We start from the raw sequence: 27,255 nt of genomic DNA on the forward strand, positions 1-27,255 counted from the left end.
TAAATAGTATTGAAGTAGTCTTTATTTAGAGTTGATTTGCACATAATCAGATAATATATATGAGTTAAATACTGATAAGGAAGTTTATACAGTCTACTGGAATATGTAGAGATTGTATAAAATTTACAAATCAATAGAATTTTAATTATTAATTGCACTTAATAGTCATTTTACCATACATTGATTCATCAGCTACTGAAGCCTGTCTGACATCTGCAGAGTTGGTATAGTTTTAAAAATAACTTTATCGTTTTATATTATTTAAATAATCATACCTATACAGGTCATACCATATTAGTTTTATAGTACAGTGAATTACTACTGAAGCACTCATTCTATATGACCACACTGCATTGGCTTGATAAAACAATAGCTGATGGTGGTGTTTTAAGATTTTCTGTGATTTTTTTTTTCCCCCCCTAAGGACTGTGAGGGGGATCAACCCACATCAGCCCCCCGCCTGCTGGAACCGATGCTCGGGAACTGTTGGGACCCGGTTAGTGTTGGTGCTGGAGAGGTGGAGGATCACGGTGACAGGGGATCGCGGCGAACCCCCCGCCTTGTGCAACACATCTTCTATTCTGCGGTAAAGATGGCGGCGTCAGAGGGGGCGCGTAGCGGCCGGACAACGGCAAAACGATCCTGAAAAGCTCCAGATTTGACCGAATTTCGCTCGTCGGGTACCGTCAATATCTGCTCGGACACCATCTGGATCACCGGAATAGAGACAATCGCTGTCACACGCCGGGGTTGTGATTTTATTTGTTAAAGGTAGGGTGGGTGGGTTTCACTGATAACTGCTAACGTTAGCTAACAGGCTAGCCAAGCGAGCTAATACGGGCTAGTTAGCTCGTTGAAGAAGAGCGGGGAGGGGATTGAGGAAGACTATTCGGGCCAGGCCGCTCCAGCTTTGGGGGAATGTGAACCAGAGGTGCGCAGGGGGTTTGCTCGCTTCGTCCCAAACGTCCTTACGCCAAACTACCGGGATGGGACAGCAGGTAGGCCGCGTCGGTGAGAGCACATCGACCGGACTCCAGCCACCACAGCCCCACGCGTCCCAACCGCACCAAGGGAAGGGGAACCGGGGGAGCGGCGCCGGGAGGAGACCCCGAGAACCCGGCAGTAGCACCGGGACACCGCCAGGCAGGGCTGCTGCAGTCAACGTGCCCGACCCAGGGATCAACATATTCACGCAGCATTCAGGTAACAAGAGAACCACGTTAATTAACGGAGGTGTGGGTGACCGTGGAGCGGTCCGTGTGTACTGGGATATTTGTTTGCTGCTGATTAGCGTTTGCTAGCAGAGTCCATGCTAGTTTGACAACGACGCGTTAGCGGAAATAGCCATGCCAACCAACCTTAGCTTTCCATGTCTCATCCATTTTACTGTGTGCGATAATTTGTCCATTGTCTCGTGTATGCAGACAGGAGGCTGTTAATTCAGGAGGCGAATGAGTAAATTGCTCAGATTTGACACCGATGAAGCAGCATGTTGGAGCAATATGTATGTGCTGCATGTGACCTAACGATCCCCCAAAGGAAAGACATATGTTTTTGGGAAGAGGAAGGGGTCTGCTCAGCCTGTGCTCTCAGCCTAAGGGGGGTCATGACTGGAGATTACCTAGTTGTGTCTTCCTCTAAAGCCCCCACAGTGTGATACTTGGTTTGGTAAACAGTGATTCTTGCCTCCGGAGGTTGAGCAGCAATTCCACCCCATTAACTCACTATGGCAGCCACCACAGGGCTCACATTACAATACCTAGTGGCTTTCACATGCTCACTTACATCCTCTGTCTGATGATGTCTACTGTTACAACACACTCAGCAAGCTGACTGCACAGTTTGATCCGGTGGGAAATCTGTGTGAATTATTTAAGCCACCTTCTGTCATCATGCAAACATGAAGTTTAAAGCTTCTCTTGCGTGATTATATTTTAATACCCTGACGTCTATCCTCTCATAGGATCAGGGAATGCATTAGGTAACTTATGTATTACAGGAATACTTTGGGTTAACAGGCATATATAAATAAATAAATAAAAAGACGCCCACAAGGCAGAGGTGTGGCAGTACCTCCCATCACCCATGTTCCTGCCTCAGAGCATTAGCTATTCATTGATATTGTTATCTGCTCTGTGAGTCATGGAGAAGTAGCCCAGAGGTAACCCCTCCGTGCCCTACATAGCCTGCCTCCTTCCTCCCAGCCTTCCCCTCTTAGGCTGGGTCTCTCAGTGGCAGATCAGGGCTTATAAGTAATGGTGATGACATGATGTCTGCTAGGTGGCGTGCATAATATCATCATCATTGCTGTTATAATGAATTTTACTCATGCAGAGCTTTTCTTAATACTCCAGTGTGTTTTACGTGGTCATCAAGGAAACCCTCACACATGATTTTCCCTTCTTTTCTTCCTGTGTGTTTGGGACATCCTTAGCTTGACTCGATGGTTGATGTCTGTCTGTTGGCTTTGTTGTCACCCGTGTCCTTTTACATGTGATGCATAGAAGTAAAACTGCTGGCGTAACCTTCGTAGTTTCCGCTGATGTCCCAGAGCTAACTTCCTCACGCCATCGTAGTGAGCTACGACACATAGAAGGTGCAAGCTTTTGGGAATGGAACATATTTTCAATTCCTGGCTGGCACATGTTAAAAGCAACCCTCCCTTGCTTGAAGTACATACACAGACAGACAGACTTACTAAGTGCAGCACCACTCAGTGTCTGCACTATTCTGTTCTCTTCGATGTCTGTGCAGGAGTGGCCTTTTTATAGCAGCCAGGATGCAGTCACACAGCCACTCTGCAGAGAGACTGCTACTCTTCAAAGCACACAATAATAGGACAAAGACTCTTAAGTGAGGAAGCTTGGGACTGTGCTTTCAGTCTTCTACTGACTATCAAAGTGCCTTTTTTCTGGTAGTCTATTTATGTGATAATGATCTGAATAATTATCTTACACATCTTTGTGGGTGTAGTTTGTTCTTTTAATGAGACTATTTTGATTGTTTGGAAGTCGGTGTTCATTACTATATTTTCATCATTTGTCAATCAGTTATTTTTCTATAAACTACAAAGTTTGTAAAATGTAAATAAATCACACATACTCACAAGTTACACCAGTATGACCAGTAGCCATAAAACAAATATGAGATTTTTGTATCCTATATAGTATGAAACTAAATGTATAAGCAAGCAGCTCCTTGAATTTATAATCATGTATCCACAGTCGTGTGTGGGATAAATGACCAAATAGAATCAACACATTTTCTGTTGTTGCTGTTGTTGTTGTTGTTGTTAATTTGTTCAGAAATAATGTTGTGTGAACTGATGAAGTGGTTAGATGATCTGTTAATTTGACTGGGACATCACGTGTGTCTTGTCAAGAGGAAGTTAAGATAAGATAAACTTTATTGATCCCATGCAGGGAAACTGAAGTGCTGCAGCAGCAAAAGGAAGTACAAGAATAGATGCGTAGTATAGTTGTGAGCCAACCGGTGGGACAAGGTGTTGGTTTGACAGCAGAATTCAATGTGTGCTATAGTATCTTTTAATAGTGTTTGCGTTTCATAGACGGATTGGCTTCAGAGTCTTTCCTCCTTAAAGCAATCAGAGATCAACATGTCGAAGTGGTTTTATTAATGCAGCTTCATAACCACTTTATAACAGACTACCATATGTCTGAGGCTAAGTGATGCCTTCTTGGTGTGTAATTGAAAGGTGCCAGTCTATGAAGAATGCATTTTTCTCTGTTGAAGTCATGCCTGTATGTCCCTGCCTGTCTTTCCAGTGAGTATCAGTGGGTATCATATGTGCACATGCTTCCACTAGAGTTTCTATCAGTATGCTTGAAACCACTGAGTCATTTTAGGGGGGGGCTAAAAAGTGCCCGGAGGCCATTGGTGTAAATTGGCTGTTAATATTCCTGGCCCAGTGGCCTCTACTTCCCCCTTTCCCTTCATGTCTCTCTCTTCAGTTGTAGTGAATTTTTCAGCATCAGTAGATTCCATCTTTGGGCCGTCTTTCTCTTTTCCCACTTTAGAACAATGTGAATCAGCTCCTGTCCCCTCCTCAGGTGTGCAGCAGTTCTCCGAGATCATCACTAATTTAGCATCCCTGTCTCTCAACAAGACGCTTCTTACCCCCCTGAACAGACAGGGCAGCTTGAAAACACTGAGCTACACAAGGGCAGATAGGGAGCAGGCCGCCTCTGTGCTGATTCAAAGGGAGACAGCCACATGGATGAAGTATTGGTGAATCAGTGGCTGCCACATATCGATGGTTCCACCCGTTTAGCCTTGTCAGGGGTTCAGAGATCTCCATCTCTGCAGTGGGGTCATCTGATACACACACTGCAGTGGGGGAGAGTCCTTTGGACTGACACTGTGAGGTGAATCTGCTGGAAAATTGGCTGTGTTAATGAGGCCATTGCAAGGTTGCACTACAGTTCACTGCTCTTTCACTATTTCTTATGTCTTGTTATAGCTTGTCTTTCTTAAATGAGACCTATAGCTTCTAAAAAAAATATTGTTATGAACTGGTAACAGTGCTTCTGAAGGTTCTTTTTATAAAATCAACAAAGGCTAATCTGTTTTTGCTCTAAACAGATCATAGAAATTGGGGCAGATGAGTGGATTTGAATATTTAATATAATAAGCAGCAGTACTAATGGTGAATGTAGAGCCAGCTGTACCTAAAGTGCAGCACTGTTAAAGCTGCCCAGAGGAGAAGAGAGATGCCTGGATCCAGGGACCTAAGCTGATTTGCATCACGGGTGAAATTAGATTAGAGACAAATCCACTTTTCTGTGGACTCCACTGCAGCCACTGTAATATCTGGGGGAAATCAAGTTTCTGATGCTTCAGCAGCTATGGGTGAGATTTTAATAGGCTTTAAAAGATAATATCCTGGAGTAAAGATGATTTGTTGACACAAACTACTTAGTCAGTCCTAGTGACTGCCATTAACCACTAGGAGGAGCCATGGCCACACCTCCTCTGGGTGAAACTGGCTAGAAATTAGGGCAGACCTGATGAGTCTGACTTATTGTCTCCAGAGTTGGGACTAAGTGTGATTCAAATTGATGTGCTGGAAGCATTGACTGTTTCTGTGCAGATAATTTTAACACAATCAAACAGGGTTTATGTCTGGAGACTGCGTGTACCCTTGTGCACTCTGTAATGGCTGTGTATTAAATAATATATGTCTCTCTGTGCATTCGTCCTCAGCCCATGCTTGCCCTCTGCTACAACTGACTGCCAAGTCTCTCTATCAGCATGAGCCTCTGCTATTAGTCCTTGCAGCTAAGCAGCTCTGCCCATCTAGAACCCTTGTCTCTGTTGAACCTTGGCTATTGCGATGGGCCTCAATCAATATTTAAAAAGACATGTGCCATTAAAAATCTATAGTACTATCATAATCTAATGTTACGGCACTGAAAACACAAGTCAGAGATGTATCTAACTTGCATGTAATCATAATTTAAGAGAGTGATCAAAGATTTAAAAAAGTTTAACAGAGCAGAAGTTTTGTTTTTCTCAAAGCTTTTGTGTCATTGTGACTGCGTGTTCCTGTACCCAAACTCCCAGTTGCAGCCATGAACCTTTGCATCTGCTACCAGTAAACCTTCTGTAGTTCCCAAAACCACAGTCCTAGTTTTTATTCCTTGGCCTCAGCTCTCTGCAGCTTATATCATTAAAGAGTGAGGATTAATCAGAACAGTGAGCGATTGACTGTGCAGATGGTGAAACCATCCCTTGCATCTGTCAGCTTAAAAAATACCAAATGTTTTCAACTTTGTGGAGAGGTCTAGCCAAATTGTTTTTAGTGGCTCCTGGTTAAATCGCAGTTTCTCTTAAGCTGCAATGGTGCAGCAGGGGAAAAAAATTAGATATGGGGTAGGAAAGGCGGGGGGGGCAGTCCCTGTGCCAAGCCTGTTAAGCATTGATTTGCTTCCAGGATCAGTCCTCTGTTGCTGGCATTATCACTGCAGCTTATCTTCTGGGTTGCAGGCTGGAGACTTGGCTAGAAACACACACTTGCACACACTTACTGTAAACACCCACACATACATTCTCATGCTTTGTTGTTGTCAGTGACGTTACGTGGTGTAGCTTTTTCTGAGGATTATCCAGCACGTCCTACTCCTTCAGTGTAATCGCCCACCAGCTGACCAGTCAGTCAGAAAACATTAATCTGGGCGCCCTGTGGGACTGCTGTCCTCAAGTATCCCTTCTGATGCATGTGATTATTCTAAAAAGAGTCATGACTTTTAGTGATTACTCAATGGAGGATTTCAGGTTACTATTCAGCTTATTTTATGTGCTACCATTACATTAGGTAAAAAAGTATATGTGCAAGACAAGTAGAGAAACTATTTCAATGAGTAATGGCATGGCATGGCATGGCACATGTATTGAATGTGGATGCTCCTCTGCGCTGGTTTGGAAGCCAAAGGCTTCTTAGCTATCTTACTAAGAGCACAGTGGAAGTAAAATCTTTTGGGCTCCAGTCAGTTCTTCAAACTGAGTCATTGTAAAGCAGCTTAAACGTATATCCTAGCACAGCTTAATCACACCACACACAGATTAGCTGTTCAGACATCAAGATTAGTGTACGGATTCTTTCTGTAAACCCTCACTACAAAGAGAGAAGAAAAGCAACGAGAGTGTCTTTTTTTAGGCTGTGGTGAGCACTCATTTTTACCTGTGGGGAGTTGGCAACAATAACACACACCTCAGTCAGACATTTTACATCATCCATACACATTTCATGATGTGTTGGACAAGAGCGGGCAGATCTGACAATGCTCTGACATCTACACGTGTACGCTTTAAATTTCCACTCAGCGTGCTTTTGTGTGAATTTAGAGCTTTTGCTGGACAGAAAAACATGCTTTCTTTTTGACTAGGGGATCGAGCAAGGCTTAAGTAGAAATACTCATTAACAATTCAAAGACATGGTTTTGTTTTTTTTTATTTTACATCTCAAGGACTGAATGATATTTTTAAGCGAGAAACAGGTCAGAGAGCCTTGATGACTTCAGGTTAACTCTGTATTTTGTATGTATCAAAGTATAATTAGTCTATTAAATTATATAATTGGTCCTAGTTTGTCAAGCCAGATTTATCCTATGTGTGAAGCAGACCACTCTAGTGTGGATGAGGAGTTTGTTTCAAGTCATCATATGCCACTCAGCCATGCTGCTGTCGCATAAAGAAGCACTTAGCTTTGTTTCCAGCACACCTAAAGGGAAGCACTTAGAGCCCATTATTAACCCATAACAAGCCCTGAGAGGGGCAGGGCAGGGCAGGGCAGGGCGAGCTGTGGGTTAGGGCTTCATTCTTCTTCATTCCAGGATGATCCACTGGCCCTTAGGCCCAGACTGGTGTTTGTCCACTCCCTAATTGGCGTATTTCCATGTACACAGCAGACATGATGGCCAATAGACTGAGCAGAATAGAGAACATTCACAGGCCGTCCCGGCAGCGGCCTCTATGTGAGTGTGTAATGACTTTACTACTCAGAGGTTTGCAACACCAGGATGTGTTAAAGGTGTCTGACAGAGGCAAACGTCAGTCTACCAGTGTGGACATGCAACTGTGGACACAAGACAAGTGTATTTGTGCATGGACGAGCGTATGTATAATACTTTATACAATAGCTCCAGTGGTGATTAACTTATTGCATGTTTCAGACTGATATCAGCAAGAAGAAGTGCTGCGTTTTCACACTTCCGTAGCTAGTCCACACACACACACACACACACACACACACACACACACACACACACACACACACACACACACACACACACACACACACACACACACTTGTGATGTGGCATTAATCAGTCTATTGTCCTTTGTCCAGTCCTCATGAACAACAACTGACTCCTCTCCTTCTCTATTGACTGCCTCTCAAACGGGAGAATAATTGCTCAGAAATCCTGTTTGTGACATGTTAGAAACAAGCATGTTAAGTGTGCAGTTCAACTTATAGTTGTTTCCAGTACTGATATATTCTTTTTTAATCTATTAAATATTTACTGTATAAACTGTCTAAAATTACTAAAACAAAGTGATCCTTTGCCAAAAACCAACAATTTTGTTACAGAAATACGACATTAAAAGCTTTCAGAAAAGTGTTGCATAGGGTGCGTGTATTTGATTTACAGGTGACTTAGCCTTTGTGTTGTATATAGTAACTCTGTTTCAAGCTCTATTACTTGTTCTTCGTTGTATTCTGTATACTGTACTGTACTACATTGAGACTTTGTCTCCTGGTTGTACTATAGGGCCTTTCCCTAATTTTGATATTTCTGGCAGTAACTGGTCATATCTGAAAATGGTTGTGATATCACTAACGGTATGCCAGTTCAAACAGAAATAGAGCTGATATATCAGTAGCCATTTTTTCATATTTACTCTGGACAATGTCTAAAAAAATTTGGTCCCAAGAGTTGCCTTTTCATACAGGTACCCCACAACAGGAGATGGTCTTTGTGTCACTGTGAATCCTCTAAATGATGACCTGCTCAGCTTTGTACTATGGACCTGGCAGGGTAAAGTTTGTATAATGTCCGGTACAACTGATTTGAGCATTTGTAATCACACATACAGCTCACCTAGGTAAAAGCCTGAAAAGCTCAGGGTAGCAGTGCCCCTGTGAATACGGCTCTAGTGAGGAACAGTCTGATCTTCAGTGAATATTTAAAGACAAATAAATCCTGGTACTGTATTACGACATACAGTAGATCACTGTAAACTAGTCTCTCAGGCTCCAGTCCTGCTTTTTTTGAATATATCTATGACTCTCCCTGCCACAGGATCTGATCCAGCTTGTGATATAGTCTTATGTAATGCCTTGTCTTGTGTACATGTGTCTCATCCGTGGCATTGTCTCGGGTTTTTGTTAGTGCTTCCTGCAAGCAGCCGGCCGTCTATCTCCGCACCACCATCACTATGTGCTCTGCAGAGTTATTTCTGGATGTCATGCTGCTATGTTTTGTTCTCCAACAGCTAAAAATACACCCTTACCTCGCTGGTCATGGGCTTCAGCTACAATCCGTATTGTTTTTGATCAGGGTGTGTAACTGATGTTATTGTGTTTAATACTTTGGCACAAAGTGGTGGGGTTGGTGAAGTGAACGCTTTATAGACACATGGAGGCACAAAATCTCATACAAACAGCTGCAGGGGAAGCAGCAGGGTTGTGGGACAGCCAAGGAGATAGTCCCACCATTGATGTGTGTCTACACGTTATGGGTGTGCATGTGTGCCTCAGGGCCAGGGTCACCTCTGTCCCAGCTGTCTTAGGGGGTGGAGGCTTGGCGTGCCCCTAAGACTTGCAAATACCCTCTCTGCTCCGCTCAATACAAAGCCGTAGTTTTCTTCAGAATGCACATGTGCTGCACTTCACAGCACACTCGCACTGAGGCACCCGGACAGGCACACGTTATACCCCATGCAGACCAACTGCTCCCTCAATCAAACAATTCAGCACATGAGGTTTGAGCCTGGCCAAGTGGAACAGCATCTTGCTTTTTGTCTGGCATAAGAAGGATTTAGAAGCAATTCAAGAAATATGATCAACTTAATGAAACTGGATCGTGCTATGAAAACAATTTGATGTAATTAGTTTATTTGATTTGAGCCTTGAAATACTTGACTAATCAGTGATTGAGTTTCTTTTTGTGTCTTAGTATTTGTCTGGGATGACTGGATTGAGATTCCTTTGACAAATGTGTAAGCGTAATATCACTATTTCATTAAAAACATTCCTGGGAAGAGTGATGTGCTATGTAGCTGTGTAAGCGGAGCAGCTCTGACAGTTGGCTCAGCCTGGCTACAGCAGTTGCATTCATGCACACATCACACAAACACACACAGAAGAAAAGTGTGGGTCAATAGCCCCCCCCCCAAGGAGAACAAGACCAGCCATCTGTTGTTGGCCACAGTGCTGGTCCATGCCTCACACACTCCCACACCGCACACATACACACACATCACATTCAGCTCAACTTTCCTCCATACCATACACCCTGCCCTACCCCCCCAACCTCTGTATGCAATAACCGCCGCCCCCTTACCACACGCCTTTCTCGCTGCCTCTCTCTGCCACGTTTTGCCATCCCTTACAGTGCATTAAACCGCAGAGAACATCAGTCATGGATGTCTGTGCTCTCCAGATGGACCTTGGAAATCTTGACTCCCTTAGGCCACATCAAAGCTAGTAGGGAGTTCCCAGCAGGAGGCTGCGAGTCAATACTGTAACTTCAGAAGTTTAGGTGGTTTGATTCAAGGACAGCGTGGGTAAATACTTTGTCTGGGGGGTCTCCGTCTCTCCAATTGCTTTGCGTATGGCATTTGTATTCCCACAGTGAAGGAGATGGTTTAGCAAAGTAGCTCGTGCGCCTTAGTCTTTTTTGTTTCTTTGCCAGGAGAATGAACACTTGTGCTTTTCAGTCTCCATCATCGGAGGCTACGTAGACAGACAGTCAATCTTTTAAACAACTGTTTGGAGTCAGCACAGCGGATCAGGAAAACCACAACGTTTTTCTTTGGATACTGGGGCTGGTAGCTGACCACACCTGGGTTGAAGATGTACTGGGAACTGTGGCTGAGCCAGGTCACGGCCAGTGCCGCGCTGCAGTGCATGCTGGTCCAGAACAAAGGTGGGCAAGCCTTGTGTGTAAATGTGGAAGCGTAGTGGACAGACAATGTGAAGCTAAAATGTTTAGCAAAAGACAAGGATGTTGAGAGTGCGGATTTGAACATAAGTTGCTGTTCAAATCTCTCTGCTATACTAACAATGGGAATGCTTAACTATTTGATGAATTTTTAGAGCAATGACACACAGTTTTCACTCAATACTTTGAATTTGGATGGAACATTTAAAGTATTTAACATAGTGTCTCCCAGTGTCTCAGAATCTTAGTGAGAAAAGTCTGCACCATTCTCACTCACTCAAAAAAGTTGTCTGGCATCTAACAATAATCTAACAATTCTCAAATTAAAAAGCAAATGTTAACTTCTTTGCTACATGAGTCCAATTTTCACAGTCAGCTGCTGAGTTTGTGTCAGTCACAGTTGTGGTTTATACTAGTTTCCTTTTAGCTCAGTAGCATTGTTCTTGAATTTGTTAGTTTGGTTGGCTGTTTTATTACTAGACCGAGGACATATATCTGCCTCTGACCTTGTTGGCAATAGTGAAACCAGTGTTATTACAGAGTATTACATTCAATGTTTCCCTGCCAACTGTAATTGCAACCACAGAAGCAGTCTGTGATGGTTCAAGGTGAGAAGACAATATGACAAAATTGTTATTGAAAGCACAAGTAATATTGAGCTTTTAATAACAAGTGGGAGTAATTGTCAGACAGTGAACAGAATACAGTACTGAAGCTGCAGAAGGAAGAACATTTTATGAATCAACTGTTTCCTTGTTAAACTGCTGCCTGAATGTGTAGGTGTTAACTGTTAACCATTTTATTTTGGGCTATAAGTACACAAGTCATACAGACACTGTTTTTAAATGATACAGCCAGAACACCTCCGTTTCTGGTCTGGCCATCATTTTGGGGTTTGTATTGCCTTCCCTGTTGTTTCTCAATATAGTTCTTACATGGACAAAATATAAACACAGCTTGGTATAATGCAGCTCTATACAATTATACCATAGTTTATGGCTCCCAAAACAACCATACAGTTAAATGAACATTGCAAGGCTGTTGTTTTGGATTACACTAAATTGTGTGTACATTTGAAGCAAGTGAAAATACATTTAAACTTAAAACCCTGTAATTTCTTTCAGTGAGTTGTAAGATAGGTTAGGCCTTCTTGCATATATGCTAACAACATTGTTTATGTAGTTAATCTATAAACAAACATAGGATAACTCAGCTAAGGTTTATGTTAGTGCAATTTCTTTCATCCCATTTTGAAGCAGGAAAAATGCTTGATAATAGCTTTTCTGTTTTAAACTGTCTTACGGTACTTATTCTCCATTCTCTGTCCGTCTGTTCCGCCACCCTCCTCTCCCACACGCTCAGCAGCTGTCCAGACATGCAGTGACTTTGGCAGCTGTTGAGTGTAGTACATGTTAGCTACGCATGTGCTAGTTTACCATTGAGTGTCTGTGGGTGTATACAATGTAGCTATGGTAATCACTGCATCCTGTGTAGGGAGAGAACCTCTCCCAGTGTTGTAGCTCCTCCCTCTTGCTCCCTCTCTATATACACACATACGAAAACACTCCTACCTCAGATCTTACCTGGTTTAGGCTAGACACAGCAGGACTCTGTGTGTAGCTAGTGATAACGGTGTTCTTCAGATAGTGGATTGAATAAAGTAATGCTTTTGAGGTGCCTGCAGCCAAGCAGCAGTTTTGAGGAAGAGTGGGCGGCTCTGGGTGGCCGTCATCTCCACACAGGACTAAGGCAGGGGAAACCACCTGGACAGACAGGTAGACCATCTGCGAAATCGACTCTTAGGATTAGGGAGAATTCAATCTGGTTAGAGGACATCAGTCTTACTGCTTGTCTGCCCAAGTGCCTTTTTGCCTCGCCCGTATTGGACTCGCGCTTCTTATGATCAGTTTGTGCTGTGGGTCATTATTAAGCATGAAATAATGTATTGTTGTGGGTTTCAATGTATTCTACTGTGTTGTTCACCTTTGCAAGTGTGATGTTGCATTCTCAGTCACATTTTGTTTTCTAGTCTAATAGTGTATCTTCTTTCACCCCTGACCCTTGCCCCTTGTCTTTCTCCAGAAGCTCTCCACCGGCCGTTCGGCCTGGACTCGGCGGCGCTGACGGAGGCGGTGCGCTGGAGCTCTAAGGAGAACCTACTGGGGGCGGCCGAGAGTGACCCTAACCTCTTCGTTGCACTTTATGACTTTGTTGCCAGCGGAGACAACACGCTCAGCATCACTAAAGGTAAACAATGGCATGAAACTGTGATTTTTATTTTCTCTGACTCACTCAAAATGAATTGCTAGAACCAGTTATGTTCTGAAACTTGAACCTCCAGGAAACTCATTCCATGCATCATTACTTAGTTACGTCAGGTTACTTGACCACGCCTTCCTAAGATACACTGTTGCTATTTGTTGCAACAGAACAGAGTGATTTTCTTACATGTAGCAAAGACTCATCAGAAAAATCCTCAAGGCAATGCCAGTGATTGGCAGGTCAGAAACTTCTAGGAAGAATGTTTTATGAGGACAAGTGTAGTTATGCCACAGGAATGTGGTGTGTCAATAGAGTTTGAACAACCTAGTCATTGTAATCTCACCCTGTTGTGACATCAACGGCAATCTGACCCAGCCTATAGCTTTTTTTGTCACCCGCCCACACACCCTACGTCCTCTCTTTTACACTATACTTTAATCCTTCTACACCACCTGTGAGCTGAATATTTTTATACTTACGACTAAATTACCATTGATGGTTATACTATGTCTTAATCGTTTCACTATTTACTTATTTCTTACTGATTTCTCCATTACACACAGAGTCCAGATTTCCCCTCCCTCAACCAGCAGCAGTTAACCAGTCAACCAGCTCTCCCCTGAGTAATAAGCTAAAAATATCCTCATAATATTATCCAGAGACGGCCAGGCTTGTGTCCCAGACCAATCTAAAGCATTAAACGTGGCAGAGTGTGTTAATTATCCATCGTTTTAGGACTTCCACGGCAGCTGCCTGGGATGGAAATGATGTTTAGACCCTGACTCATGGAGTGAATCTGACATTCTTGCCCACATGCATGCAAGCACATGTACACTCCCAGGCTCAACTGCACTTTTCCTATCTGTCCCACTCTTTGCTCTGTCTCATGGAAACACCCCAGCATGCCTCTAATGCTGCGGTAACATGGAATACATTCAACTGTAATAATAACAGGTGGATGAGCGCTGCAGGCCGGAGGCTGATCACAGAGAGGGACTTAGCAGGCTTGTGTCTGGAGCTAAGCTTTGTCTCTTCTCCGTGCCAGGCCGAACCAGGCCAGGCCCGACCATAGCCCTGATTCAGGCACACATTGCTGTTAGTGCAAGGCATGGAAGCAGTCAGTGTTTCCACGTCCAACAAAACTTACAGACACAAAAGGGAGACAAAAAGGAGACTAATAGATTGGTGGGCTGGATGTGGATAACCATCTCTGTTTAATGTTGTTCTGCGGATTGCAAGCATGGAGTGTTTTGCTTTAAGAGCTAGACCTACAGCTCTGGTTAGTGGTGATATGTTAATCGGTTGTCCAAGTGACTAGACTTACTGTAATTAAATGTCTATTTCTCACAGTTTAAGGCTTTATGTAACAGAGTCGGGATAGTCAGTCATTCAGATAGATGCTAGCTTCCTGTGTGAAAGATTGCGCAATATGGTAAAATCATATTGTGATTATTTTGACAAATATTGTGATTTTGTTGTTGTTCACGTTGACTGGGAATAATCATTTTTCAAGAAGAAAAACAATTAATATCATGATGATAGACACACATTTACATTTTACAAGTTGTAGCTTCTGCGATTTGGTTATTTCAATTAATTTCGCAGCCTTATGTAAAAAAAGAACAAGCGATCACAATCACCAAATACATTTCAATGAGGCCTGGCCAGCAGCACAATTTGGTAAAGAACACAGGGTCACCTGGCAAAAAGAAAATTGGAATCTGGCATCAAATTGTGCTGTAGCACGTCATCATTGGGCATAATGCTGCTGTAACCAGCCAAATACATGCAGGCTCATGTTCCTGGTGGATAATTTTGTCATTTGAACAGTGTATTTCCACCTTTTACCTAACTACAAAAGATCAAACATTTGCCACCATGATAACTTTCCAGTTGTGTAATCCTGTCTGTGAGGGTGCTACTGATTTGCAGTGTTTTGGCATCTGATAATCCTTTAAATGCATTAATCCGTTACTCCACCTGGATAAAATGTAATTGTCTCACCGGTATTTGAAGCAACACGCCCACACCAACGCAGCCCTTTGCGTTGTTGTTTTTTTTTTTTCAGTCTGGGCGCCCACTAAAGGGAAACATACCACATTGACATCAGAGTTGCAGAAAGAAGTGGTTATGGGATGTTTTGTGTGCAAAACTTTGAGTCTGAGTGGAGGGAGAGATGAAGAAAATGGGTGGTGGAAGTGCAGAGGTCGATAGACTGACACTTCTGCCTCCCTCCCTGGGCTGACTGAGCGTCACTGCCCTCTTCCCTCTCTTTCATCTTCCCCTTTTCTATGTCCAATCCTCCATCAGACTTGCAGGAATGACCACTTCTTCATTCAGTGTTTGTTGTACTGGTAGCTACCTCCCTCCTCCAGCCTCCAGCAAATCACCCGCTCTGCTCCATCAACTCTCCTGCAATTGCGTCAGAAACAGACAGAGGCAACAGACCAAGTCACTACATGCCTGGCTTTGCCTAGCCCTGTATGACAGATATGCAGTTTACCCAACCCTATCATTGTTCCATAGCTTTTGATGTAGTTTCAGTGAGAGGCACGTCTTATTCATGACTCCTCTCTCCTGTATGTGACCTGTTATTAAGGCGTTATGGCCAAAGCAGTGACCTGATGAGAAATTTCTTTCTACGTCGGTGAGGTTTTGAATAAGTACTGATGAGCTGTAGTCTCTTTTTTTTTTAAGGACACTTAAGCATTACACTCATTCATCTTTCTAACCACCAGGCCATTCTGCCACTGATTATATCACCATTAGATCAAGTCTTACAAGCTGCCCCTCCTATGTCCAGGTGAGAAGCTGCGTGTGCTGGGCTACAACCAGAATGGAGAGTGGAGTGAAGTGCGCTCAAAGAACGGCCAGGGTTGGGTGCCCTCCAACTACATCACACCAGTCAACAGTCTGGAGAAGCATAGCTGGTACCATGGACCCGTGTCACGCAGCGCCGCAGAGTACCTGCTCTCATCCCTCATTAATGGCAGTTTCCTGGTCCGGGAAAGTGAGAGCAGTCCCGGACAGCTGTCAATTTCTCTCCGCTATGAGGGCAGAGTCTACCACTACAGGATCAACACAGCCTCTGATGGAAAGGTAGAGTTTAGTAGAGTGAAGTAAGAGTCCAGCTGTGTAGCTTTTGTGCTGTAGTTGGTGTTAGGACTTTGACAGCATTTACTAACTCTGTTCCTCTATCTCTTCATCCTCACCCACCTCCCCGTCCTCAGGTGTATGTGACGTCTGAGAGCCGTTTTGCCACTCTCGCTGAGCTGGTCCACCACCACTCCACCGTAGCTGATGGACTGGTCACCACCCTGCACTACCCAGCACCCAAATGCAACAAACCCACAGTGTACGGAGTGTCACCCATCCATGACAAGTGGGAGATGGAGCGCACAGACATCACCATGAAGCACAAGCTGGGAGGAGGCCAGTATGGGGAGGTGTACGTGGGGGTGGTGGAAAAGTACAACCTCACGGTAGCTGTCAAGACACTCAAGGTAAGAAGGTCCTCTTGTCGTTATTTAATTCACTGAACTTTATTAACAGCTGAATTGTAAAAATATCCTGTAAACTTTTTCTTAACTCAGAACCTTTGTAATATTGTGTTTTTTACTATTCTATTATTGGGTAATTTTGTGTTTCTATTGGGTGATATTGTGTTTTTTTGTTACTTATTGTACTTGCGTCGGTATCAGGGTGGACAGCACAGCAAAGAAAGAATTTCATTGCACAGAGGAAAACTTGCTTTCTTTTGTTTCATATGACAATAAACATCTTGAATCTTGAATTGAATCTGAATCTTTGTATCTGTAGTGTTGGGGCATGGGCAAAACAATGGTTTTAGATCACCACCTGCAGGTGGACTTTGGTATTACATGTGGTTCTTAGGATACTGTATGTTACATGTTCCCCGCTGCTATGTCTGTCCAACCCACTGACTTTTTTCCTTTTTCCTTTTTCTGTATTGACAGGAGGACACCATGGAAGTTGAAGAATTTCTGAAAGAAGCAGCAGTTATGAAGGAGGTTAAACACCCAAACCTAGTTCAGCTACTAGGTCAGTATTTATGAACCCGATTATTTTGTTGATGAACCTTTAGTTTTTTTTATGTAAAAATGTACAATATTTATACCAATACATTCTGACCGAGATTTTTGTTTGCATCCACGTGTAGTCTAACCACTGCCTCTCTCACAGGTGTGTGTACGCTGGAGCCTCCGTTCTACATTGTGACAGAGTACATGCCACACGGCAACCTGCTGGACTACTTGAGAGATTGTGACAAGGAGGAAGTGAACGCTGTGGTGCTGCTGTACATGGCCACACAGATCTCCTCTGCCATGGAATACCTAGAGAAAAAGAACTTCATACACAGGTAAAGAGATGGTCTAGTTTTGTTTGTCCGTACGTTTGTCCACCCAATATCTCAAAGTAGTCTAATCGCTCTCTTTCCCACCTCTTCCTCTCTATCTCCCTCCCATGTGCTTGGTTCGCTATCCCTCTCTCAGGGATCTTGCAGCAAGGAACTGCCTGGTTGGGGAGAATCACGTCGTCAAGGTTGCAGACTTCGGCCTGAGCAGGTTGATGACTGGGGACACCTACACTGCCCATGCTGGGGCGAAGTTCCCCATCAAATGGACCGCACCAGAGAGTCTTGCATACAACACCTTCTCCATCAAGTCTGATGTCTGGGGTGAGCAATACATGTGCATACATTCATACTAAGTGTTGATTTTTGTCTCGTAGCTTATTTCCAAGGTCCAATCTCTGTGCCTCTAAAAATGCCTTTCTTACAGCATTTGGGGTGCTGCTTTGGGAAATTGCTACCTATGGCATGTCTCCATATCCTGGAATCGATCTGTCTCAGGTCTATGACCTCCTTGAGAAAGGTTACCGGATGGAACAGCCCGAGGGATGCCCACCTAAAGTCTATGAACTCATGAGAGCATGTGAGTTGTAGCTGTCTTACCTACCTCTTACCTATTCACCAAGTGGTTGCACTCCAGTGGGAAGACAACAGCATTAGTTTTAAAACGTGTACAAACAATTTAAAGTCCTATATAGTTGTCAAATACAGTACTTTCTTGTATTAACATACCTTTTTCTCATCTCTCTACCAGGTTGGCAGTGGAGCCCATTAGACCGGCCTTCATTTGCAGAGATCCACCAAGCCTTTGAAACAATGTTTCATGACTCCAGCATCTCTGAAGGTACAGCAACATGTAGCTTAATCTCAGCTGGCATAGAGTTCAACTGTCTGCCTTTTGTACCGCTCAAAACCTGATTTCATAAAGCTTCTAAAATCGCTGCAATGATTAAGCTGAACATGCAAACTGGAATCTCGTTTTAGCTGTTCAATCTGGCTTCTTTGAGAGACAGCTCTTATATTAGTCTTAGTCTTATATTAGATGATGTATGTATGTTGGTTTGAATGTGGATTATGACATCCTTCTAATAGATAACTTTCATGTACATTGCAGAGGTAGCAGAGGAGCTCTGTAAGACGGCCTCCTCTGGTCACTGTGGACCACTGCACTCTTTCAGTCACGACATGCCCCTGTTGCCTTCCAAATCTCGCACACTCCACAAGCACACAGAAAACAAGGAAAACATTGAGGGTGGACTCGACGGACGATCTGACCACAGCACGCACAGTCACTCAGGTACAGCCAGACATGCCTCCCTTACTACCGACCAGTCAGATGCACCACATTATGATTCTGCAGGTATGCCAGCGGACCCTGATTCACAGAGTCAACTGCAGCGCCGCCAAGCCCGCCGCCTGAAAAGAAGGGCCGTCATTTTCCTTCCCGACTAGCCATCTTGCATCCGGTCGATCATCCAGTGCTGTCTGCACAGCCTAACATAGTCCCTATACATTGGCCCAGAATTATAACTGCATCAGCACTTGTGAAAAGTGAAAAGTATTAGTATATTTTATTTTATTTATGTTTAAGTATATGAACCATATAGAACCATAAACCATAAAGTATAAACACACATAAAATAGAAAAAACTAAAATAATGATTGTACAACAACAACAAAAAATATAAAACAAAACTGTAGAAATACTGAAATGTCCGCCATCTTTACCAACATCATGTAGTACTGAGGGATTAATGTGAGACTTTACATTCAATAGAACAGTCCTCCACTGTCTCAAAGAACATGTAACCACAGTAGACTGAGTCTACATCTATTATATTGATTGAATACTTTATCATGTCTAGTTTTAATGACTTCTCCCTATCCCAGAATACACTAGCCCCATGCACAGTACATAACAATAAACATTTAAGTATTAACCTTCCATTAACCTTTTTAGCATTAACCATGGAGTCACTTTAAGTCAACCAGAAGTATACTAAATATCTAAATCTATAACTGAACCATTGTTCTGTTGCTTCTCACACACATATATATATATATATATATATATATATATATATATATATATATATATATATATAGGAAACTATTTGTTATCTGTGATGAATGAAGATCCTGCTCATATTCTGTCTTGTCCTATTTGTTGCATTGCTATTCCCACATCCCAATCAATACTTGGTAACACATCATGTATTCATATTTGCCAACCCTAATATTAAATCTCCACAACATTGTCTGTCGTTTGTCTTGTCTTGTTTAAGTTATTGCTTTTTTATTTGTTTTATATTGAAAATAAAAATTTGTTCCATTTGTGTGTTTACCTGATGTGTAAAGAAGACAGTCTGTCCTTGTCTGCATTATTTTCCACCTCGTTCTGCCACTGTGGCCATTTTTATTTTTATTTTACTTTAATGTTTCTGTCCATGAACACAAGTATTTTCCAATAAAGTGAACAACAGCTTATTTAAGTCAGAAATCCAATAAAGGTTGTGTAAACAGGCAGAATGTTTCACAATATCATAAAGCACAAAACAAAATTCTTATGACACATCACCGAGTTTACATTTGATAGTAATGAAACTGCAAGGTCTGAAACCACAGTCAGCATCTTTATGTTCACATCTAAGTTGGGTTAATATTTCTTGTTTGTATGCATTTATATTTGCGTGCAAATGCTATTGATGAAGAGAGAACCATGCCATTAAGAAATACTGTGGAAGTGAACTATTGGTGCCATTATTCACCACACATAACTTTTATAGTCACAATGGATTAGTCCGAATTCATTTCCTAGTTAGAAAAAATTGTGCACCATTCTCTATTGATTTAAAAGCCAGCAGAACTATGAAAAATGTATGTACCTCTTTGAGCAACATCCCTCCTAGTAACACAGGTTGGGGAGTTTCCATTTGGCATGTGTTATCAGCAGGTCCCAGAAGTGTATTTATTATCCTGTCTTTTACAAGAGCAACTTGTAAATCATTGAATTAGTGTGTGCATGCTCAAGGCCTCCAAATGTTCCATTCCTTTTTTTCTGAAGTGCTTCTTCCTTCTTCTTACTCCCCAAGGAGGAAAGAACAGCTTTAAGAGAGAGAGAGGGAATCGTCCATCTTACCACAACAGCACTCTGTTACAATGAGTGACATTAATGTATAGGCAAGCATAATGAAGGATTAGAACAATTCAGAGCTGTATTTTTATTACCTGTTTCTTGCGAGATATTAAGCAACCTTTAAACAAATATAGATGTGTTGCTGCTGTGTTCAGCCCAGCTTTGTGGTAATAAACTCCTCTCTTCTCTTTCTAGGCTGGGCTTCTTCTTTGTTTGGAGGGGACGGCCGATCAGGCAGCTCCCCGGCTTTGCCTAGAAAACAGCAGTCACGAGATAAATCTCCGGCCAGCCTTTTAGAGGATGCACAGGATATGGGCACATTTACACGAGACCGCAAGACTGGCTTCTTTAGCTCCTTCATAAAGAAGAAATCTTCCTCCTCTTCCTCCTCCTCACCATCCTCTCAGCTCCAACAGAACCTCCCGACGCCACCCAAGAGGAGCAGTTCTTTCCGAGAGATGGAAACGCAGCCTCACAAGAAATACGAGCCTACCGCTGATTTCAGCGCTCCTCCTCCCCTACCCCAGTCAGACAGTCTTAGTGGGTTCTCTGCCTCTCCCTCTCACTCCCATGGGGAACCCACCCAGGGTCAGTCACGCTGCTGTGGGGCTGCTTTTGGACAGAAACCCTCTAGTGGGGGCATCGGTTCACAGGTGACGAGCGGCAGCAGTTGGGGTGGGTTGGCTGGTTTTTTCACCCCTAGACTCATAAAAAAGACCCTGGGACTACGGACAGGAAAGACAACCTCTTCAGAGGATGGTGGAAGTATAGCTAGTGGGTCTAAACCCTTCCCTAGGTCCAATTCTACCTCCTCGATGTCTGCTGGGCTGCCAGACCTGGAGCGCATGGCTCTGACTTTACCCAGGAACCGTAGTGCTAAACCCCCTCTAGAGAGGACTGCCTCCACAACGTCGCAGCCAGAGAACGGGGCTGCTCGGCCCTCAGAAACTCTGCTGAGGCGGATGGATGAGGGGACTGCACAGATCAGGGAAAGGCCCAAAGCCAAGCTACTACCCCGGGGCTCTGCTGCAGGGGTGAGGGCACCAGGAGTTGGGGGGAGGTGGGGGGAATCGGCCAGGGAGGGTAGAGAGGAGAGTGGGGGAGGACTGGACAGGCAGCAGAGTTGGTCATCTCCCTCTAAGACTTGTAGTTTGAGTGCTCCAACAGCTGCAACAGGTGCACCAACTCACAACCACAAAGTCCCAGTCCTGATCTCCCCCACGCTGAAGCACAGCCCAGCTGACGTGCACCTGGTCGGGCTTGACTCTCAGGGGAACCGCTTCAAACTGCTGTCTGAGCACCAAGCAGACCGGGACAGGCCGCGGCTTGTAAAACCCAAGTGTGCTCCTCCTCCCCCTCCCACTCTGCGCAGCCTACAGCACTCCTACAGCGGCGACGGAGAGGAGCAGGTAGGAGGAGCACCTGTGGAAGTAAACGGAGACACATTGAAAGGCCACAGGTCAGGGCGAATGTCAGGAGGAGCGACGACGGGCAGACCGTCAGTGCCACCACCACAAGTGCCTCCTGCATCTTCCTCCTTTTCCTCGTCTTGCTCTGCCACCACCAACACAACTCCCACAAAAATGGCCAATGGAGCCACCACCACTGCCTCCTCCTCCTCACACGCAGCTGGTTCCAAAGTGGCACTTCGGCGGACCAGGCAACAAGCAGAGAGGGTGCCCCTGGAGCGGGTGAGTCGCGAAGCCCTGCTGGAGAGCGCTGAGTGCCTGAGCAGCGCCCTCCATGCCAGCTCCGAAAGCCCCGCCAGCAGCCAGGTGCTGGATGCTGGCCACCAGCTGCTAGACTACTGCTCAGGTTATGTGGACTGCATCCCTCAGATGAGGAACAAATTTGCCTTCCGAGAGGCAGTGGGGAAGCTGGAGCTCAGCCTGCAGGAACTGAGGGCCTCGTCCTCGGGAGGTGGAGGGCTGAGCAGTGTCGGACCCAACACTGTACTGGACAACCTGCACAGCTGTATTAAAGAGATTAGGGACGTAGTACAGAGGTAGCCACTGTGACACCAACTGTCTCCTCTGACTACCTGACAGATCGCTTATATTCCCTTTTTTTTATGTTTCTGGTTCTATTGACACCTTTTTGGGGGACAAAATGAGAAGAATCTCTTAAGTACCTCAGAGAAATCACTACAAAAAATTTAATCTTTTTATTGTTTACAAACAACCGTTTCATAAAATGCCAGTGTGGACACTAATTTTGCTCTGACCTGTACATATTGAGAAATGTTTATACCAAACAAAATGTGGTTTGAGTCACACCATGAAATGTTTAGCCCCATGTCTCAACCCGGCCTCAATAAAGGCCTCTTTGTTAAATGAATGTCGAGTGTATCAGCTGTGTGTAGCCAGCCCAGAGAGTAGGTCTCACTGTGCTTATCTGTCAGTGTGTCACATACTGAGCGAGAATGGTGATGGTTGTGCCCAGCCTTACTGAGAATACTAGACAACTGTTTTCACTGACTAAGCTCCAACGGTGTTTCACAAATGCGTGAATCATCAGTTGGGTGTGCTGTTTCACAGTAGAGAATTTTGCTCAGTGTCTGGGGAACTGAGTGTGACCGTAAGCCATTTTTTAAGCCATTGTATTCTAAAGTATCGGAAATTACATCAACATCAGGATTCAATATAATTCAAGGTTTCGGGGTCTCAATTTAACACTTGTTCATAGATTGCTACAGACATTTTTAGGGTAGGTGGACAAATGCGATAAAATTATAACTTCTTCTTTTGTTGCTATCGGATTAAAGCCTTTTTGTTGAGCGTAATCTTTAAAGAATAATCAACTGTTGATGCTGACATTCCCACGTGTCCACACCAGGTGAGACCGTTAAGAAAAGACTGAAGGGATCACTTACATCATTAAAAGTTGTGTGCATTTGACAAGCGTGTAAATAAGCTCAAGTGAACAGTAAAGGTTTACGTTTCAGTAATACCAAATAGGCTTATCAAATCTAAAAGAAAGATTTATATGAATCTATTTTGTTTATTTCCCACAACACTAAAACATAATAAATGAATGTGGGGTGTCTTTATCATATGCACAGCAATTGTGTCGCTTCAGTGACGTGACTGATGTTCACACCTTAACACAGTGCCACATAAATGGGGGGGGGGGTCCCCTAAAGCATTTCAATATTTATGTCCAGTTATTCTTGCACACTTACATTTCTTCCTTGTTTGATGGAGTGTAAAAGAGTGGAGCGAGGAGAGGGAGGGCACAGGGTAGCGCATGAGGAGGTGAATTGGGACAGTATTTCTATAAGTGTCCTTCTGAGTATGGACAGTGCTGGATTCCCTGTAGCCTTGTCGTGGCCTCAGTGCCTCAAATTCTTCAATGTATGAACACTGCGAAATGCAGAGACCTACTTTACACTAATCACACAGTACTGATCTCTCAACAAACAAACTGCAGTATGTCTTCAGCACATGAGCGATTTGTACATTATTTGGTTCAAAGAAAAATGCTTTTAGAATGTCTATGTATGAACTTGAATTTTAAATTATTCCTGTTTTTTTTTTTATTAAAAGCACAGACCTATTTTGAGAGAAAAGTTATGTAAATATTTGATTTATTTCATATCCAGGAAACAAAAGATTTATGTGTGGTTACAGCATAAAGAGCAATGTTTTTGACTGAAGAGATGTATTGCAAGACTGAGGCTCATCCACCCAGATCTGAATATCTGCTTTATGAATGTATTATTCTTCCGTTCTGAACCCGGTCGAATGTTCATCTGCATGACTCTTTAAACTCTTAAGGTGCCATTCTTTTTTTATTTATTGTCATTTTTATTTGCCCATACTTAAAATTTTGGTCACTCTAAAGAATTAAGTCCAGAAACAGCTGCTCTGTTTATTTTATTTTTTTTAGCACAAACAAAAACTGTGTACAGTGCACACACAACTCAGATATTTTTTTTTATTTTCTTTATTTTGGCTCACATCTTAATGTACACTGGATAAGGCCTCAGACACATCAGCTCATTGACACATGTTGGATACGAATACTACAAAATCTAATCTGTAAACACTGCAGGTCCATAACACTTTCAACATGTCTGTTATTGACACTTGATGGATTGCCAAGTAAAAGTTTTTGTCAACTTGTTTTGTGGTGCATTCATATCATTTCATGCTATTATGTGTCAGTATAAATGTCCAATTTCTTGCCAAACAGGATCCTTTGAGACAAACTGATGATTAATTTATAATTCACTGTGAGTTTCAAATAACATGGATGAAAAATAGCCATCTTTTTTTTTTTTTATGATTCTTGGTGCCTTTTTGTGAACAAATAATTTATGTACAGTACACTATCACTGCAACAGGCATGGCAACGTCAAAGTCCATCATTAACACATTCACGTGTCTTCTTTACTTTGCCATGAGATTGCGATAAATAAAAGTGAAAATATTACTACAGCATGCATTTCTGTCATTCGGAGGTTTAATGGTCAGATGCAAACTTGAAACCGAAACGGTGCACTTTGTCTATTAAGATTATGTATCTAGATGCTCAGTTACTAATGCCATTTATTAGTGGCCATTAACACTGTTAGTGCAGCCACACCTGGTTAAATGACACATACGAGTCTGCTGCACTAAACCCAAGCTGCTCTGTTGTCTCATACTCTGACCACATCAATAGTTTTGTCTAAAAATGTTTCTTTATATTTGCCAAGCACCAGTCTGGCCTCTTTGCCTGTTAATTTTCTGTTGATTTTTAGTGTATCTCTATGGAGCAGGTTTCACTAAAAGCCTTATCAAAGAGTGATATATAACCTTCCAGAGTCAAACACATTTCCAGTCTGGACTATTATTGTTATTTTTTTTAAGAAATAAATCATGTAGAAATTCAATAAATGATTACAATGTTAGTAAATTCACTTGGTACCGCTGTTTTTCCCTCGAATCTGATGCGATGCTGTTGGACACAAATTTCTGCTTATTCTCATTATCAGTCTTCTGCGTTGTCTTTCTTTATGTTGTCTGCATTTATCCTGTATATCTGTTTTTTTTCCTTTCTGTCTCCCTGTTTTGGAGAACAGCTCTGGAGAACGTGTGTACACATCATTATACCAAAGGCCACTTCTTCAGTTGTACGAGTGCAATGTAAACCAACACACACAATAATGGAATATGTGAATCTAAACAGGGATGAAAAAATGGCAGAGATGTTAACATTAACTTTTTTATTGTACAAAATATATATTTTGTGTTTTTTTTTTTATTTAAAGCTCACGTTATATTACTGTGAAGTTTTGCTTATCAGTGTTAAGCCTATTGTAAATAATAAAGATATTGATGAATACTGTTTCATTTTAGTTTGTTTGTCTTCCTCTAATTTAAAAACAATTATAAAAGCATCCATGTGTTCAGTTAACTTATTATAAATTCTAGTCTACACCCCAAAAAGATGAAATACCCCACACTGCATTACAGTGTATTCATGATGTATAAGACATCCAGATTGTTTTCATCAGAAACATCTTGATTTTTAATCCACCCTATAAGTACAGGAGCTATAGTGCAGCACCGGAATAAGCAGACAGAATATTTGTGGTGATGTTCACCTTAAGAAAAAATGTCTTAACGATTATTTCCTTACCAATTTATCTGCTGATTATTTTCTTGATTAATCAATAAAGTAATAACAAATGTGCATAACAATTTCCCAAAGCCCAAACTGACATATTCAAATATGACAACAAATATAAAATGTTGCTATAAATATAAAGCAATAAATCAATCAATCAATCCTGTAAAAATTACTGAATGAGTACAGTGGGAGGAAAAAAGTTGACTGTAGCTAATATATCTAGTGTTAGAAAGAAACTAAGTCTGGCTGCCTGGGAGTACCAGGTGCTGTAAACTTTGGCCTCATCTTGCTGAACGCGCCTGATCTCATCCGATAAGCCGGGTTGGGCCTGGTGAGTACTTGGATGAGAGAAAGTAACTAAGTCCATTTCCTCAAGTACTGTACTTAATTATAATTTTGTGGTACTTTTACTTGAATATTTCCAATCTGATGCTCCTTTATACTTTTTAACTCCACTACATTTGTTTCACAGTTGTAGTCACTAATTTACATGTAAAACATGATCAGGTAATAAAATATGATTATTACAGATTCTACAACTTTACAACTTTAAAGTATATAGTATAAGTATTTTGCTTACGTGTTTATGCTTTAATATATAATAATGTCTGACGGGGGCCATTCTGCACACAAAGTATTTTTAGTTTTGATACTTCATGTACATTTTATTGCTAATACTTCTGCACTTAGTAAGATACTGAATGCAGGAGTCATCTTGTAAGTATTTTAGTGGGACATTGATACTTTTACTTAAAAATGTGACTACTTCTTACAACATTTAACACGACCATGGTGCAGTGGTGGAATGTAATGTGAATTTACTCAAGGACTGTACTTAAGTACACATTTAATGTACTTTACGTGAGTCTTTTCTCTTCATTACACTTTCTACTGCTACTGCACTTTTTAATAATTTGGGGACTATTGGTTGAACAAAACAAAACATTGTGAGTATGTCACTCTGGAGAAGTTGTGACAGCATTGTTCACTATCTGCTGAAGCTTTACAAACCAAACAATCAGTCTGTTCATTGATAAAATAATCATCAGATGAATCCATAATGAAAATAATATTAGTTGCACCCTTAATATTAAAAAAAAATAGCTCACTACAACAGTAAAATCCTACTTTTATATTAACGCACGAGTAATAATAATCTCATGCTATAACATATAACAGTATAA

General features: G+C 42.4%; 1 protein-coding gene across 4 annotated transcripts; it reads left to right on the plus strand.

Moving 5' to 3' along the window:
• Window positions 1–436: 436 nt before the first annotated feature.
• On the plus strand, window positions 437–25,786 carry abl2 (c-abl oncogene 2, non-receptor tyrosine kinase). Of its 4 annotated transcripts, none has more exons than XM_051377912.1 (11): window positions 437–1,203; window positions 12,768–12,932; window positions 15,751–16,046; window positions 16,178–16,450; window positions 16,925–17,009; window positions 17,151–17,328; window positions 17,462–17,646; window positions 17,750–17,902; window positions 18,074–18,163; window positions 18,434–18,616; window positions 20,651–25,786. In XM_051377912.1, the coding sequence occupies exons 1-11, from the start codon at window positions 987–989 to the stop codon at window positions 22,462–22,464; spliced, it is 3,639 nt and encodes a 1,212-aa protein (XP_051233872.1). In that variant the 5' UTR covers window positions 437–986; the 3' UTR covers window positions 22,465–25,786. The 4 variants fall into 4 exon arrangements, with proteins under 4 accessions (XP_051233872.1, XP_051233873.1, XP_051233874.1 ...); XM_051377913.1 differs by having other exon boundaries at window positions 12,771–12,932; XM_051377914.1 differs by lacking the exon at window positions 437–1,203 and adding an exon at window positions 12,249–12,460.
• Window positions 25,787–27,255: the final 1,469 nt, after the last annotated feature.

This window comes from Dicentrarchus labrax, unplaced genomic scaffold, assembly GCF_905237075.1.
Source record: "Dicentrarchus labrax unplaced genomic scaffold, dlabrax2021, whole genome shotgun sequence".
Classification (NCBI taxonomy): Eukaryota; Metazoa; Chordata; class Actinopteri; family Moronidae; genus Dicentrarchus; species Dicentrarchus labrax.

Bases quoted from the DNA above. Each gene is read 5' to 3' on its own strand.
- abl2 (XM_051377912.1), top strand. From the start codon at position 987: ATGGGACAGCAGGTAGGCCGCGTCGGTGAGAGCACATCGACCGGACTC. The intron at 1,204-12,767 runs GTAACAAGAGAA...GTCTTTCTCCAG, and splicing joins CATATTCACGCAGCATTCAG to AAGCTCTCCACCGGCCGTTC. The intron at 17,329-17,461 runs GTAAAGAGATGG...TCCCTCTCTCAG, and splicing joins AAAAAGAACTTCATACACAG to GGATCTTGCAGCAAGGAACT.